The 16,789-nt window shown below is 49.7% G+C and overlaps 1 gene segment (V, D, J or C); it reads left to right on the plus strand.

The window, feature by feature from the left end:
* Positions 1–178: 178 nt before the first annotated feature.
* Positions 179–13,363, plus strand: LOC122445521. The segment is given in 4 exon segments: positions 179–276; positions 3,696–4,030; positions 5,896–6,005; positions 13,243–13,363. Coding segments are annotated over 4 exon segments (621 nt in total).
* The last annotated feature ends 3,426 nt before the right edge of the window (positions 13,364–16,789 follow it).

Genomic DNA, 16,789 nt, shown 5'->3' on the forward strand with positions numbered 1-16,789 from the left:
TCCCACCCCGGGGCCCCCACAGCCCCGCCCCAGTGAACCCACTGGCCACCCTCAGGCACAGGGGCCTGACCCAGGGCTCAGGGAGGCATCAGAAAATTGTTTGGGGAAGGGGGTTCATTTGCATGAAAGGACCCTCCCCTCTCAGAGTATGAAGAGGGGAAGGAGCTGTGTGGGGACACTATGCTCAGCTGTGGGGCCGCAGACGGCAGGACACCCTGACCATGTCCACCATGGCCTGGTCCCCTCTGCTCCTCACCCTGGTCGCTCTCTGCACAGGTGACTGGATGGGGGGGCAGGGGACGGGCCCTGAGAAGACGCATGTCCCTTCTCCCTCCTCTCCTTCCTGAAGCCCACAGTCACCATCTCTGTCTCTCCCTCTTCCAGGATCCTGGGCCCACACTGTGCTGACTCAGCCGCCCTCCGTGTCCGGGACTTTGGGACAGGGGGTCCCCATCTCTTGTACTGGAAGCAGGAGCAACACTGGGGGTAATTATGTCAGCTGGAACCAACAGCTCCCAGGATCGTCCCCCACACCTCTGATCTATGAAAACAGCCAACGACCCTCAGGTCCGCAGATTGATTCTCTGGCTCCAAGTCTGGCAAATCGGCCTCTCTGATCACCTCAGTTCAGGCTGAGGAAGACACTGATTGTTACTGTTTCTCATGGGCTGACGGCTTGAAAGTTTCCTCAGTGCTTCAGGCCAGAGTGGAAAGAGACAAAATTTTGCTTCCCCCACAGCCATGGGGCTCCCAAGACAAGGCGTTTGCCCCTCCCTTCCTGGAGTCCCTGAGAGCACGGAACCCAGGGGACTGAGTGTCCCCTGACTCAGCACAGCTGCCCCCTCAGCTCAACTCCCCTCCCCAGGGCAGCATCTCACAAGGGGTGGTCACACACCCCTGGATGAAGGAGCTGCTGACAGCAGTTGCCCCCGGTTCCCAGGTCGGAGTCAGCAGCACAGAGCAGGGGGGTCAGTGCCGCCCTTGCTGGGTCACTGGGCAGTGAACACACATCCCTGTCCTTCCGCCACAGAAGGATCTCCTGTTAAAGGCAAAGGAAATGGAACTCAGAGTTTCTTCAAGTAATTTCCACACAGTTCAGGATCCAGTAAAAATTGTCACTTCTATCAAGAACCAGGAAACTAAATATTGAAGGGAAGTGAGACGGCATGGACATCAATGCTGTGAACCTTAAATGATGAAATCAGGTGACAGATATTTTTAGACACATATCATCAAATCTGTTTGATGAGCAGATACAAACACTCTTGGGCCCAAAGGAAAAGGATATAAATGGAAGGGAAAAAACAGAATCATGGGAAGAAGATAGTCAGAATTACCTGAAAATCCAATGGGTGAAAATAAAAAAGTTCTCTGTATACTATCAAAGACATGTAATATTTATTATTTAACTCATTTATTTGTTCATTGCTAAGGTATTTGGTGACAGGAAAAAAGGCAGCCCCACCTTCCAGGTGTCCCAAGGGGTAAAGAACCCGCCTACCAATGCAAAAGACATAAGAGATGTGGGTTCTATCCCTGGGTTGGGGAGATCCTCTGGAGCAAGGAACGGTAACCCACTTCAGTGTTCTTGCCTGGAGAATCCCATGGACAGAGGAGCCCGGTGGGAGACAGTCTATGGGGTCCCAAGAGTCAGACAGGATTGAGAACCAAGCAACTGAGCAGCACCTTGCTCACACTTTCAACACCATGAATGTTCCAGAGTTCGTCACCAGGCGGCGCTGTTTATCAGCTCACAACTGGCAAAACCTCAACACACCCACGTGGTCTCTTGACCTGGCCCTGCACCGGGCTCAGTGGCCCGAGTTGGACGTGACAGCAGGTGCTTCCTCTCAGAGGACAAACTCTGAGCCGCGGCCCCCATCCCTCCTCCTGGGAGTGAGGCTGCACATGGAGCCGAGCACCCAGAATTGGAGGGTGAAGGGGTGAGGTGGTCATCAGTCCCCACCCTCTTCTCAGAAACAGACGAGGGGAGGAGCCCCTGGAGCCCACCCCGTGCACCCCTCCAGCTCTGCTCAGCCGGCTCCTGCTCCTCCTCATCTCTTTGCTAAGAGCCTGCCCTCCTGCTCCCCTCATTCATGACTTTCCTCCCGATCCTGGGCCTCTCTCTTTCTACAGACCTACAGTGTTGACCTCCATGGTGATGACCCAGTTCACTCTATCAGAAGATCATGGACATGTTTCCAAATCTTCCTGAACTTTACACTCACTTCCTCGGCCCCTCCTTGAACCTGTCTAACCCTTCCTTCCCGAGAAGCCTCAGGGCTCTGGCTCTCAGGTGTGACCCCAGCTTTCCCCTCCGGGCTCCTCCCCAGCTTCCCCTTGTGTCCCAGGGGATTTTGAATCCCTCGTGTGGCTGATTTATCCCCTGAAACCTCACACTCTGTCCTGTGTGCCATCGAGTGAGGAATCAGGTGGGGAGAGAAACCCTGGTCCTGAGACCTGGGAAATGATTCCTGGCTGAGGAGTGTCTGTGCTCAGCTGCTGTGGGATTGATTTTATGCACAGTGAGCAGAGACGCTGTTGGGGCCCTTGGCTGGGAAAGCAGACGCTCTCCTGGGGCTCTGCCCCCGGGGCGACCACTGCTGCTCCTACTGGACCATGTCTAAATCAGGTTTGCTCCCTATGGTCACGTCTGAGTGTCCTGAGAACAATGACCTGCCGTGTCGTGTCCTGTCCCTCATCTCAGATCTGAGACCGACCCATGGCTCTGATAACTCAGTCTGCCCTGTTATAGAACGTCCCGCTACGACGTAAAAATCCCTCAGTGGAGATGCCATACGTGTCAGAAAGTCTTTAAAATTGTCTTGTTTAAAGAACACAGGCTAAAAGGAAAATTATGTTTTAGAAACAGTACCATGGCAATGCAAAATTAAAACAGAGCCAGAGTTGGACACAACTTAGTGATTTAACAACAGCATCTTCTTCAGTTAAATTTAGGCATCTATTTTAAGTGATGACCTTAGACTTTTACTAATCCATGAACACATTTTGGTTCATTTAAAATCTCAAAGTCACACATCCACTGTGTAACACTCACATGCACTACAGGGTAAGGTACAGTTGGCTGTTGTTTCCCAACCAGACACAGCCTGAAGGGTATAATTTCAAAACCACTTTGTGGAAAGTTGCCTCTTAAGAGCTCTGATCACCAGGTCAGGATGTGTGTTTGTGCCAGGACACCAGGGGGCGATCGGAGGCCTGTCCTGAGTGTCTGGACCTGTGAGAGCAGAGACCAGTCCCCTGGTCCTTCCTGGTTTTTTCTGCTCAGGGTTCCCGCTGTGACCTCCCAGCCCCAAGCCCCACACAACCCCACATCTGACCACAACTGGCCTCCCTCAGGCACAGGAAGCTGACCCAGGCCCCAGAGGTCATCAGAGCATTGTGGGAGTTGGGGGGAGGACGGTCATTTGCATGAAAGGCCCCTCCCCCTCTCAGAGTATGAAGAGGGGAAGGAGCGGTGTGGGGACGCTCTGCTCAGCTGTGGGGCCACAGAAGGCAGGACGCCCGGACCATGTCCACCATGGCCTGGTGCCCTCTTCTCCTCACCCTGGTCGCTCTCTGCACAGGTGACTGGATGGGGGGACAGGGGAAGGGTCTTGGGAAGACTCACGGGCCCTGCTCCCTGCTCTCGTGATGGACCCCCGAGTCACCATCTCTCTCTCTCTCCCTTCCAGGATCCTGGGCCCAGACTGTACTGACTCAGCCGTCCTCCGTGTCCGGGTCCCCGGGCCAGAGGGTCAGCATCACCTGCTCTGGAAGCAGCAGCAATGTTGGTTATGGTAATTATGTAAGCTGGTACCAACAGCTCCCAGGATCGGCCCCCAGAACCCTCATCTATGGTGCAACCAGTCGAGCCTCCGGGGTCCCCGACCGATTCTCCGGCTCCAGGTCTGGGAACACAGCCACCCTGACCATCAGTTCGCTCCAGGCTGAGGACGAGGGGGATTATTACTGTGCATCTTTTGACAGTGGTAGCAGTAATGGCACAGTGCTCCAGGCCAGGGGGGAAGTGAGACAAAAACCTGCTCTCCCCCAAGTCATGGGCTTCCCGGGGCTGAACCATCCTCTGCCAAAGTAGCAAAATGTTTGGTTTGTTTGGTCTAAAAGTGGGATCTGAGCCCCACACTGGGAACTTGCTCCAGGAAATCTGTTCAGATCTCCTTCATTCGGCAGCTCCCCCACCCCACTCCCCGCCCAGGGCTTTTCCTTGGAAACCACATACTATCTGATTTTTCGAACTGAGCAGAAATCCCTAGATCCCAGGGGCAGATGCCCTGGGGACAGAGTTCCGGCAAGTCAGGTCAGAACCAGAGAAGTGGAGTCCAGCGGTGTCTGAGTCGGGACACATCTGAGTGTCCAGTTTACGTCCTGGTCCCAAAGGCTCTCCTCCTGTCTAATGCTAGTAGTGGACGCTCAGGAGTCCCTGCTTGGTTCCTTGGTCTCAAGGCTGGAGTTCAGGCTCCTTGGCCATCACTGGGCTCAGCTGAGGCCCAAGCTGCTGCTACCTCTCCTGGGACAGCTCTCAGGCTCACAGGTGACGTCACACCCCTGGGGAGGGGGCCGCCCACCCTGAAATCGCAGCCTCAGAGGGCACATGGGATCTGCGAGCGTCACATGTCGCCACGCCGGTGTCCTGCTCCTGTCACTGCCCTTTCACACACACGTGCAGGGTCTTCACAGCAGGCAGGCTGGGCTGTGGGCCAAAAGTTCACTGAGATGCACAGTTTACAGTATGTGGGATTATTCCTTCCAATCCTCCCTTTTCCTTTAAGCCTTAAATCCTCCTTATCTTCAACTTCCATGCACACGAAATTACATGTTTTCCATTGTACCAGAGGACTTTTGCTTAATAGGCTCCAGATCAAGCAGTGCGGATCTTTGGCTGATGGAATCGGCCACAAATGTGCCTAATAGAAAATAGTTTAGATAGAGATTAGCTGGTGACTTCCTGCAGGTAGTTAACTTTTAGACTAAGAGCCTGTTTTGTGCTATATCTGCTATTTTTGCAATCCTTTGCATTTCTGTTCTGTAAAAATGCAATCCTATCTAGTTCCCATGGAGATGATGCCTAATAGAAAGAAAATAGGTTAACCACAAAAAAGACAGGGTCGGCTACTGAAGTTGCTTAATGTTACACCAGGTGCAAGCCATAAAATGTCAACAGGCCTGAAGGCCAAAAGATATTATACATAGAGATTAACCATGAAAAGGCCCTAATATGCACAGAGCCCTTCAGGGGCTGAGGAAGCCCTATTAGAGAACACAAAAATTATTATTCTAAAAGTGGTTATTGGACCAATGTTTGATTGCTGTTATTGCGCTGAGGTTGTGCAGTAGAAACTGTCGATAATATAGTTAAGGATTTAGAAAAATAAGAGTTTAGCCCTAGTGTAAAAACAATAAGATAATTGTTAATTTTGAGTAAGACTGCTAAAACAGAGGCTGATTCACCGGAGCCGCAGGGTCTTTGTGTGCTAAACTTTTTAGATAAATTTAGCTGAGAACTTCTGCAAAAAGACTGACGTTTGTGTTTAATAGGATTGTATTTCTACTATGTTACAACCTGCTGTACCATGAGACTGCACTTTTCTGTTTTCTGCTAAGCTCAAGGCCAAAAGATAATGTACAAAAAATCTATGGAAAAGACTCTCATAAACAAAAATATACAGAGAACACCTGGTTTCGTGAAGGACAAGCTGATGTAATGTTAAAGTAAGTCTGTGTGCTTATCTGCCCCTTAGAAATGTACCAACTTAGGGTATAAAGGCTACGGGGAAAAATAAAGTAACTGCCAGACTCTGCTGCACACTCCGGTCTGGTCTCTTTCTATCTCTATCTCTCTCTCTCTCATTCGCCAACGCCGTTCATTCTGAGGGTACCCCTGGATCCTGCTGCGGCAAGGACCCCAACAGAGCAGGGCCCGTGGCCTCGGCTCTGCTGTGGGTGCAGGAAGATGGGGCTGTGGCCCGCCTGCCCTGGGCTTCGTGGGCCTGCAGACCCTCAGATGTGGGGTTGGGCTCCATCCTTCCAGATCCTGCCAGGAAGGCAGGGGACAGCCGTGTCCACTCAACACAACCTGTCTCTGCTCCATGGAGTTGCCAAGAGAGTTGTCTGCCCCAATCCTCCTTTCGTCTGAAGGAAATCCTGCTCCACGGACATGGATTCCTACCCTGGGCTTCGTGGGCCTGCAGACCCTCAGATGTGGGGCTGGGCTCCATCCTTCCAGATCCTGCAGGGAAGACAGGGGACAGCTCTCTCCACTCAACATGACCCAGCTTCCACTCCACGGAGTTGCCGACAGAGGTGTCTGCCCCAATCCTCCTTCTGTCTGAAGGAAATCCGGCTCCACGGACATGGCTTCCTGTGGATTCCTCAGCTCCAGGCCCAGAGCCTGGAGACCTTACAGAGAAGTGCCCAGGGTTGGTTTGCCTGCAGATTCAGCCTCAGATGTGAAGGAGTCACAAGATGACAGGGTGAGGCAGGGGAAGACTGGGATGGGCACAAGGACTCAAGGTAGACTTTGAAGGAAGGTGTCCTGAGGACACCTGTGGCACAGTTTCTCTCTGACACACACACTCACACACACAGCCATTGAGAAATGGAACACTTCCTTTCATATCAGTAACAAAAGATGTCACAGTCTTCAGCAATTGCACCCACCATGGAAGGTGGCTGGTGAGCCTTGGGGGAACTCAGGAAAGAAAGTCTGCCATCTAGCAGCCATCATGCTGCAGCCACTCCCTAGGGTGAGCCCTGAGGAATCTCAGAATGTAAAAATCACAGGATGCTGACTCCGGATAGCTGACGTGTATATCAAAGCAAAAGACTCTTGCATCTTCCCATACATAGAAAAGGGCCAAATTCCTTGACTTGACATGTATGGTTTTCATTAATGAAAAAAACAAACAACCTTTCTAGTTCAGACTACCTGCCGTTCGTTATAAATCTTCTATATAACTCGAATTTCCACCACCCCCACCCCCTGCCTCCTCAGGGCAATTTTTTAGGGGTTACTTGAGATGCTGCCTCCAGGGCTTAAGTCCTAAAAATTTCACCACACAAAACATGAACCTGTACTTTTAGGATTTTACTCTGATATCTGAGGGAGGAGCCTGAGACAGTAACTGATCATGCTCACAGGTCATTTACTAAGAGACGGGTCTAGATGATTGTGCAGAATTTGCACAACTGAAGTGAATATACATACATGATATGCTGAGGAAATGATGGTTTCTCCATTTACAATCCAAGACAAGGCCATTATTCTACTCAACTAGAACATTCAGCAAGAGAATGCTCATGCAGAAAATTTTGCTCATAAAAGCAACAAATTGGATGATCTCTAAGACAAGGTTCTGAAAATATATATGACACAGTCAAGAGAAAGCTCCACTATGGGAAGATTACTCTCACTCATGACTAAAGAAATGTAAACATTATACCAGCCAAACTAATAGATATTCACAAATCAGTCTAAAATCATCAGAATTCTGAAAGCATGGCTTGACTTTTGAAGTGTTTGCAGATTTTCCATGTTTAAAATATGTCATTGTGCTTATTGCTGGAGAATTCTATCGAAAGCTTTGCCACAAACACCCCTAACTGTCCTTCAAACCGCCTTCCTGCCCTCTTGTCACTGACATCTGCATTGATGTACACCTGGGTCAGTTAGCTCTTTTAGAATGCACTCTGGGGGGTGGGGGGCGGCAGGGAGGGTACTGTAACCTTCAGTGGTTACATATACTGAGCTTTCCAAGACTTGCTTTTGGAAATGACGACATTTTAGGATCAGGCTCAGGATAAAAGAATACGTATGTGGGAAGCAGATACATCCACAGATGTGTGAAAGGAGACAGGGACCAGGTGAGCTGAGGACCACCAGGGATCCCAAAACTTTGATCCACACCGAAGCTGTGCACTGTGGCCAGCAGGGGGCGCTGTGGGACTGCCCTGGGGTCCCTGCCCAGCTGCTCAGGGAGCACCCCTCACCCCGGGACCTGGGCTGGGGGCGGGGCCTGTGCTCCCGGGGGGGACTCAGCAGTGTGTCCGCTCTGACTGCAGAGACCCCTGAGTAGGGACCTGTGTAATCTCAGCAGGTGCTTTTCAGGGTCTCCCTGGGGGGAAGACCCCTCCCTCCCGCTCAGTCTGGGCTGTGAGCTGAGCTCCAACATCAGGGCTCAGGGCGGGGCTGGGCTAGCCGTGGGTGGACCCCCATTTGCATGGCAGCCCCTCCTCTGGCATGGGCTGGGGGAAAATGAAGGCCTGGGGCAGCCCAGCACAGTTTGGGGACCCCGCCAAGGACTCCCTGTCCTTCACCATCCCTGGATGGATCTTGCTCAAACTCATGTGGATTTAGTCGGTGATGCCATCCAACCATCTCATTCTCTCTCCTCCCCTTTTCCTTCTGCCTTCAATCATTCCCACCATCAGGGTCTTTTCTAGTGAGTCATCTCTTTGCATCAGGTGGCAAAGGACTGGAGCTTCAGGTTCAGCATCAGTTCTTACAATGAATATACAGGATTGAGATTCTTTAGGACTGACTGGTTTGATCTCTTTGCAGTCCAGAGGACTCTCAAGAATCTTCTCCAACACCACAGTTCAAAAGCATCAATTCTTTGGCACTCAGCCTTCTTGATGGTCCAACTCTCTCACATCTGTACATGACTAGTGGAAGAACCATAGCTTTTACTACATGGACCTTTGTTGGTACACTAATGTCTGTGCTTTTTAATATGCTGCCTAGGTTGGTCATAGCTTTTCTTCCAAGGAGCAAGCCTCTCCTAATTTCATGACTGGAGTCACCATCTGCAGTGATTTTGGAGCCCAAGAAAATAAAGTCACTGTTTCCATTGTTTCCCCATCTATTTGCCTTGAGGTGATGGGACTGAATGGCATGTTCTTCGTTTCTTTAATGTTAAGTTTTAAGCCAGCTTTTTCATTCTCCTCTTTCATTTTCATTAAGAGGGTCTTTAGTTGCTCTTCGCTTTCTGCCGTAAGGCTGGTGTCATCTGCACATCTCAGGTTATTGATATTTCTCCTGCAATCCTGATTCCAGCTTGTGCTACATCCAGCCCGGCATTTTGCATGATGGACTCTGCACATAAGTTAAATAAGCAAGGGGACAATATACAGCCTTGACATAGTCATTTCCCAGTTTGGTACCATGTCCCATTTTGTCCATGTCCCATTCTAAATTTTGCTTCCCGACCTGCATATAGGTTTCTCAGCAGGCAGGTAAGGTTGTCTGGTATTCACATATCTTTCAGAATTTTCCACAGTTTGTTGTGATCCACACAGTCAAAGGATTTAGGGAAGTCAGCGAAGCAGAAGGAGAAGTTTTTCTGGAACTCTCTTGCTTTTTCTATGATCCAGCAGATGTTTGCCATTTGATTTCTGCTTCCTCTGCCTTTTCTATATCCAGCTTGAACATCTGGAAGTTCTCAGCTTTTGTACTGTTGAAGCCTATCTTGGAGACTTTTGAGCATTGCTTTGCTGGCATGTGAAATGAGTGCAGTTGTGCAATTATTTGAACATTCGTTGGCATTGTCAAAACTTTTCTTAATCAGAGGTAAAAACCTCCCAGTGGAGACGGTGGAAGGGCATGGAAGAGGTGGATTCATGCCAGGTCCAGCTCAGGGTCAAGTGGTCACTAAGACGTGCTTCTGTGTGTTTCACTTGGGGTTTTGCGATATAAAAGCAAACATGCAGAATTTCATTATATTCTGTAGATGAGCATTGGACCTAGATTTTTAAAAATAAAAGTAACAGCATCTGTAATATGATATATATAAAACACTTAAGGATACATCTGAGTAAAAGTGGAACTCTTTGCACTAAAAATTACAATATATTGGAAGAGATATCTAAAAAAATTTTCTGAGGAGAAAAATTATTTATTGCCCAGTTATTATTGTCCACACTTTCTCAATATCTGGGATGTAAGCCAGAAAATAAAGCAAACTTAAGAAACACCTGTCAAGTAGCTTTAAATTATTCGTTTTATTTTTTTATGTGGAAGTGTAGTAATTATATGTCCAAAAGGTTTAGAAAAATCAGGATGTTACTACTCTCTAACACAATGTTTTTCTATAAATTCTTTTTTATCATGATACATGCTTAAAATATATTTTGACCAATACTTTGATATTGCAGAATGATAAATCTATTTAAATTATTTTCCAAATCAATCAATGACTTTCTAGTTCTTTGCTATTGCCAGTTCAAAATGGGATGTCATTGAAAATGGTGAAAATACATTTTTGTGTTATATCATTGGGATTTTGGCCTTCATATATGTATCAATCAGACTATAATTAAAAGTAATCTTTGATGATAGAACACTGTGATTTCTGGTGTTCAAGGAATTGAGTGAACAAGAAATAAAATTTCATTCTCCCACCAATATAATAAATACTCCTCCTTTTAGCTCCAAGCCCTGAATGCCACTAAGACAACAAACATTGAAAAGAGCACAACATAGTGAAGCTATTATTTGCTACTAAAAGTATTTAAAAATACAACAATTATTCCCAACTTGATCAAAATTCTCCCAGCAAACAGTCTTCACTTGCCACGAAGCATGAGGTAGGAAGTTGGGGCAAAAAGAATGGAAACTGTGAGAAAAGACATAGAGGATGAAACAGCCCTGGAACCCTCCTCCTCTAGGCCCCGGTGCCCTGATGTGTCTGAGGAAGGGGAAGTTCAGGACTTAGCCCTTGAACTCAAGGAAAAGTGTTTTCTTCTGAGAAATCCCTGTGAGGCTGGGAGAACAGCGTAAGTCCTGGACGTGGCCCAGACCAGGTGGGTGAGGGCAGTGGGGTGTGGGTGCAGAGGCCACGTGGGTGCTGTTGGGGGTTCCCTGAGCTTCACCTGCAGTGGGCACCTGGGGTCACCTCACCCCCAGGAACGCCTGTGTGACCTGCAACCTGTTGATGAGAATTCGGACTCAGCGTTTCTAAACAGAAGAGGGCGCCAGTGTGATTTCTGGGCTCCTGGCAGCATTTCCAAAGCTTAGAAATGGAACTTAGACCTATGAACACTGAATAGAAAATCTAAAGACCACCCATCATGTCCCCCCAACCACACAGAAACAGAGATTTTCTCCACAGCTGCCTTGGCCATCCCAGGAAGAGCGAGAAGACGCCCTGCAACAAACGGGATGCTGCCAGGTTGTTCCTGTGTGTTTCGTGGAGTGGCGTGCATGTCAGGGGGAGAATCTTCTAACGGACCTTTGCTTCCTCATGACTCGATCAAATCAATGTTAGAAACAACACTAAACATGAAAATAGGTTGAAATGAAGAATCAATACCTTTAGGACTAGAGATTCTACTGACAATTCATTAGAATGACTACAAAAACATTCAGGATCACAATTATTACAAATAATATGTAACTTTAAAATTATATAATTTTATCAGTAGTTCAAAGTGTGAGATATTCTGGTCCCAGCCGAATAAAAGATAATATGCACTTTGACCATATCAGTAGGAAAACAATAAACATTTACCGAGAAACATATAAGAAAATTCAAACCAGTGGTGAAATGTTGTCTTCAAGACACGCTGAGTAGAAATGTCAGCAGTGAGCAGCCAGATTGCAGGAGCACTTCATCACTGACCGCGCTGCCTCCTGCGTGTTATCTCTTGAGAAGGTGGCGGGTCAGAGCAGGGGTGACAGGCGGGGCCTCCAGACGTCACCAGGAGGGACGCCAGTTCCCACTCCGCGCAGGGTTCCCGTCGTCCCCTCGTGTCAGGCTCCGCGGCAGTGACGTGCCCCCCGGCCCCCGCCAGGGTCCTGAGCGCAGTCTGTGCTGCCTCAGCCGGGCCAGCGGCAGGCTTAGTCCTCAGGTCCACTTGTCCTGAAAGGGCAGCAGAGCTGGGGATGTGATGCGTCTGTGCACCAACAGGTCCCATGGAAAACCCACACCCTGATGTCTGCTGGTCCCCGGCCCTCAGACCCACCATTGTTCCTCTGGCTCCAGATGCAGCCACTCAATTTCCTTGACGATTGTGAGCTCCTGTCCTAGGATGGGAGGGGAAGACCAGGAGAGTGATCATGACATGGGCACCTGGTCACAGGCAGTGCCACCAAGATCTCTTTCTCCTGTGTGTCCTGGGAGCTGCGGGCAGAGTAAGCCTGACTCATGAAGACAGCTTCTGACTCCAAGCAGATACAGAGGGAAAGCTAGGATATATTTTATACAACTCATATGGGAAAGAGGAGGCCAGCAAAATAGTATAGTTGGGTTAGGGAGTATATTTATGAACAACGTGCCTACAGACCCCTGGAAAAGGGCCTTGAATATTGTGTGTGTGTGTGTCTGTGCGTCTGTGTGTGTGTAAGACACACTGATTCATTACTAATAAAAGAGGAAAGAATCTGACGGCCTGCACAGCCAGGTAGCTACATCCATGGGGTGGTCACGGACGACCTGACTTGATCATGAGTTAAAGGACTTTGTGTCACAGACACTCCCTGTATCCTGACCTCTGAGCAGCCAAGGGTGCTGTGGACAGACTGCCCTGAGGGTCTGAGGGGAGACTTGAGGTGAGCCCCAGACGGCCATGAGGTCATGGAGCACACAGAAGGGGCGCCTGACGCGGCCTTAAGGAGTGGACCGTGCGCGGAGCAGGGGCAGGAGCTGTTCTGAGGTTCTCATCTCTAGGTCATGGGATGTGTGTCCGGGCCTGGCCACCAGGGGGCGCCTGGCGGCCATTCCTGTGAGTCTGTGGGGGTGAGAGGTGGGATCAGCCCTGGCTCATGACCCTGTGCTGGAGGAGGCCAGGGGGTTGGAGGTCACAGCTCAGAGCCCTGAGTACTTGGGCTGCCAGCTGGGACCTCCGAGCCCTGGGCCCCCCGCAGCCCCGCCCCTGCCTACACCCTTGCCACTCTCCAGCAGAAGGACATGAACCAGGGCCCAGGGAGGGGTCAGAGAGCTGGGGGTGGGGGTCATTTGCATGAAAGGCCCCTCCCCTTCTCAGAACATGAAGAGGGGAAGGAGCGGTGTGGGGACGCTCTGCTCAGCTGTGGGGCCACAGAAGGCAGGACGCCCTGACCATGTCCACCATGGCCTGGTCCCCTCTGCTCCTCGCCCTGGTTGCTCTCTGCACAGGTGACTGGATGGGGGGACAGGGGAAGGGTTCTGGGAAGACACACGGGCCCTGCTCCCTGCTCTCGTGTCTGGACCCCCAAGTCATCATCTCTGTCTCTCCCCCTTCCAGGATCCTGGGCCCAGGCTGTGCTGACCAGCCGCCCTCTGTGTCCGGGTCCCTGGGCCAGAGGGTCACCATCTCCTGCACTGGAAGCAGCAGCAACATTGGGCTCTTGGGTGTGAGCTGGTAGCAACACCTCCCAGGATCAGCCCCTAAAACCCTGATCTATGATAGTAACAAACGACCCTCGGGGGTCCCCGACCGATCCTCTGGCACCAAGTCTGGCAACACAGGCACCCTGACCATCACTTCGCTCCAGGCTGCGGACGAGGCTGATTATTACTGTGCATCTTATGACACTAGCGGCAATGATGGCACAGTGTTCCATGCCAGGCAGGAAGTGATAACAAAAACCTCCTGTCCTCGCAGAGTCTGGGCTCTGGGGGCAGAAACATCCTCTGCAAAGGCAGCTGCTTCATTTGTCTCTTTGGCCTAAGACTGGGTTCAGAATCACACCAGGGAACTTAGTCCAGAAAAATCTGTTCACATCTTTCTTAATTCACCCCTTCTTCAGATTTCCTTTGCAACAACTCATTGTCTGATTTTCTCAACTTGAGCAGAAATCCCTGGTGCCAGGGGCAGGTGCCCTGGGGTCAGAGTCCATGATGGGTCAGGTCAGAACCAGAGAGACACAGTACAGTTCTGTCTGATTCTGGACTCATCAGAGTGTCCAGTGTGGGTCCTGGTCCCAACAGCTCTCCTCTCTGATACCAGTAGTGGACGCACGGGGTCCCTGCTCCATTTCAGATCTCGGGGTCTCTGCTCATTTCCCAGGTCTCAAATCTGGAGTTCTGGCTCCTTGGCCATCACTGGGCTGAGATGATACCAGGCTGCTGCTCCTGCCTTTCCTGTGACAGCTTCTCAGCTCACCCAGAGCTCCAGGCCTGCGGGAACTAGACCAGAAATGGTACGGACTCCCTTCCATCTGGGGGAGGTGGGGCCGCCCAGCGGCTTCCTGCTCGGCATCTGGCTGGACCTGCTGCTGCTACTGTCTCCCCGACTCCAGCTCATCCAGGGGTCTGGCTGGGCATGGAGGCTCCTCCTGTCCCCTCTGTCCTTGAAGGCCCTCCAGCAGCCCATTCCCAGGAGAAGGTCTCAAAGGAAACAGAAAGTTCATGTCCCCATCTCTAGGGACACAGCATCTCTTAGCCCTGAATTCAGGGGCTGAGGTTGGGGTCTGGCTGAGGTCATCTCGGATCTGAACTCTGACTCGGGAGCCTTTAATCTCCATCCCTGGGGCATCTGCCCATTCCCAGGAGTTTCTAGAGCTCTGAACCCACTCATCAGCCCTCAACATGAACGCCTGTGCTTTTTCTCCACTGGAGAGATTCCTTCAGTTACTGCTGCACCAACACGGGAGCAGGTAAGGTGCATCTTACATTTGGGTCTTTTGGAACAACTGCCTCTCCATGGCCCTCACTGCTAAGACCCACCATTGATTCTTCCTGTTCAATTTCTTTGTCTAACTCTTGCCACATGATGTTGAATTATTGTTATGGAGATTAAGTTCACTTTGCTCCTCGTTTGTGGAGTTTCCACAAATTATTGTCACCAGACACCAATATGAGAATAGTTGGTGCTTTTACAATATCACATATTAAGGTCTCGATACATTGATGACTTTTTTCTTAAAATGAAAAAAAAAAAAAAGACGTGTTCCATGCCTTTCCTTCCCCCATAAGTCAGATGGAACCTGGGGCCATTTCAGGTCCTTAGATGGTCATGTGTCCTAGATCACCCTTTGTGTGGTCATCTTACTGCCCATGGGCTGCAGACACCACCTCACAGTCCCACCTGCCCACTGCCTGTCACCTGCCCCACAAACAGGAAAACCAGCACTCTTCATGACACTATACCTGTTCAATGTAGGATCTCCCACAGGGTTACGCGAAGTAATGCTAGAAAACCTATCGTTTTCCAGTTACTAAAAATGAAGAAGCAAAAAGGGTACTTTTAAAAATTCAATTCATGATACTATCAAAAAAATAAATACTTAGGAATATGATTAACCCAGTAGGTAAGAGGCTTATGAAGTGAAAACAAGAAAACATTGTTGAGAAATTAACACAGGTGTAAATAAGTGAAAGGAGCCCTGAGATCACGGTGCGGGGGGAACAACCTCATACTGTGAAGGTGACCCCAGTCCTGCTAGATTGATCTACATGTTCGCAGCTGTTACCAAGTCCAAGCTCACTCTGCTCATCTCATGAGAGGCCAACGAATCTGAGAGGAGAGAAATAAGACTTTATTCAGAAAGTCAGCTGACACAGAAGTTGGCAGACTAACACCTCAAAATAACCATCTTCTTGGGGCCTGGATCCTAGGTTCTTGTACGGATGAGAGAAAGGGGAAAGTAAGGAAAGAAAGTGAAAAAGACCATTTCATTCTTGCAATTATTCCCTAGAATGGCAAGCCTCAGGCAGGGGGATATGGTATTTCCTTTCTTACAGGCATTCACAGGTGGGCAGGCTCAGACTATCTCCCTGTGAGCTACACAAAGGCACTTTAGTTTAAGGCTCAGGCAGAGGGAGTAGGGTTCTCTGAAGCAGGCCACTGTGTAAGACGATGATAACAAAAATGACAAAAACAAGGGTTAAATTCATAGAAACAGATCCAGCGTGGAGTCAGAATGAACCCTTCCTGGTTACACAGCCACTCCCTCACTTGCTCACTTTTCCCAGTTTAATCCCCAAAGGTCCGCAGATCTCCACTCCCTGGGTCTCTGGAAAGAAGTTGGATAAATATCTGTTCTCTTGGACCTAGAGTGTAGATTCCCACCCCCTGGAATCTACTCCATAGCAAAGACAGGCATCAAAAGGCTCTGCCATGTGGGCTGAGGGGATCTGACGGGAAAAGCTGAAACAACAGCCACCCCCACAGAAGTCAAACTGAAAGAGAACCGGGGAGAATGGGTATGAGGTCTGAGGCACGTTATACTCTGAGAGCCTTACACCTTTTTATGTGGGTCAAGGTAAAGGTGGAAGGTAATGACCCCAGACCCTGGAAGACGCAAACTCACATTTCAGGTGACCATGAAATATATGAGACGAGTCACTCTGCAATCAATCCTTCTAATTCTCCCTTTTCTCTTAAGCCTTAAATCTTCCTTATCTTCAAATTTAATGCACACAAAATTGCACATCTTCCACTGTATCAGAGTAACTTTGCTTCAGTTCAGTTCAGTTCAGTCGCTCAGTCGTGTCTGACTCTTTGCCACCCCATGAATCGCAGCACGCCAGGCCTCCCTGTCCATCACCAACTCCCAGAGTTTACTCAAACTCATGTCCATCGAGTTGGAGATGCCATCCAGGCATCTCATCCTCTGGTGTCCCCTTCTCCTCCTTTCCCCAATCCCTCCCAGCATCAGGGTCTTTTCCAATGAGTCAACTCTTCACATGAGGCGGCCAAAGGACGGCAGTTTCAGCTTCAGCATCAGTCCTTCCAATGAACACCCAGGACTGATCTCCTTTAGGAAGGACTGGTTGGATCTCCTTGCAGTCCAAGGGATTCTCAAGAGTCTTCTCCAACACCACGCTTCAAACGCATCAGTTCTTCG

Source organism: Cervus canadensis, chromosome 1 (assembly GCF_019320065.1).
Source record: "Cervus canadensis isolate Bull #8, Minnesota chromosome 1, ASM1932006v1, whole genome shotgun sequence".
Taxonomy (NCBI): domain Eukaryota; kingdom Metazoa; phylum Chordata; class Mammalia; order Artiodactyla; family Cervidae; genus Cervus; species Cervus canadensis.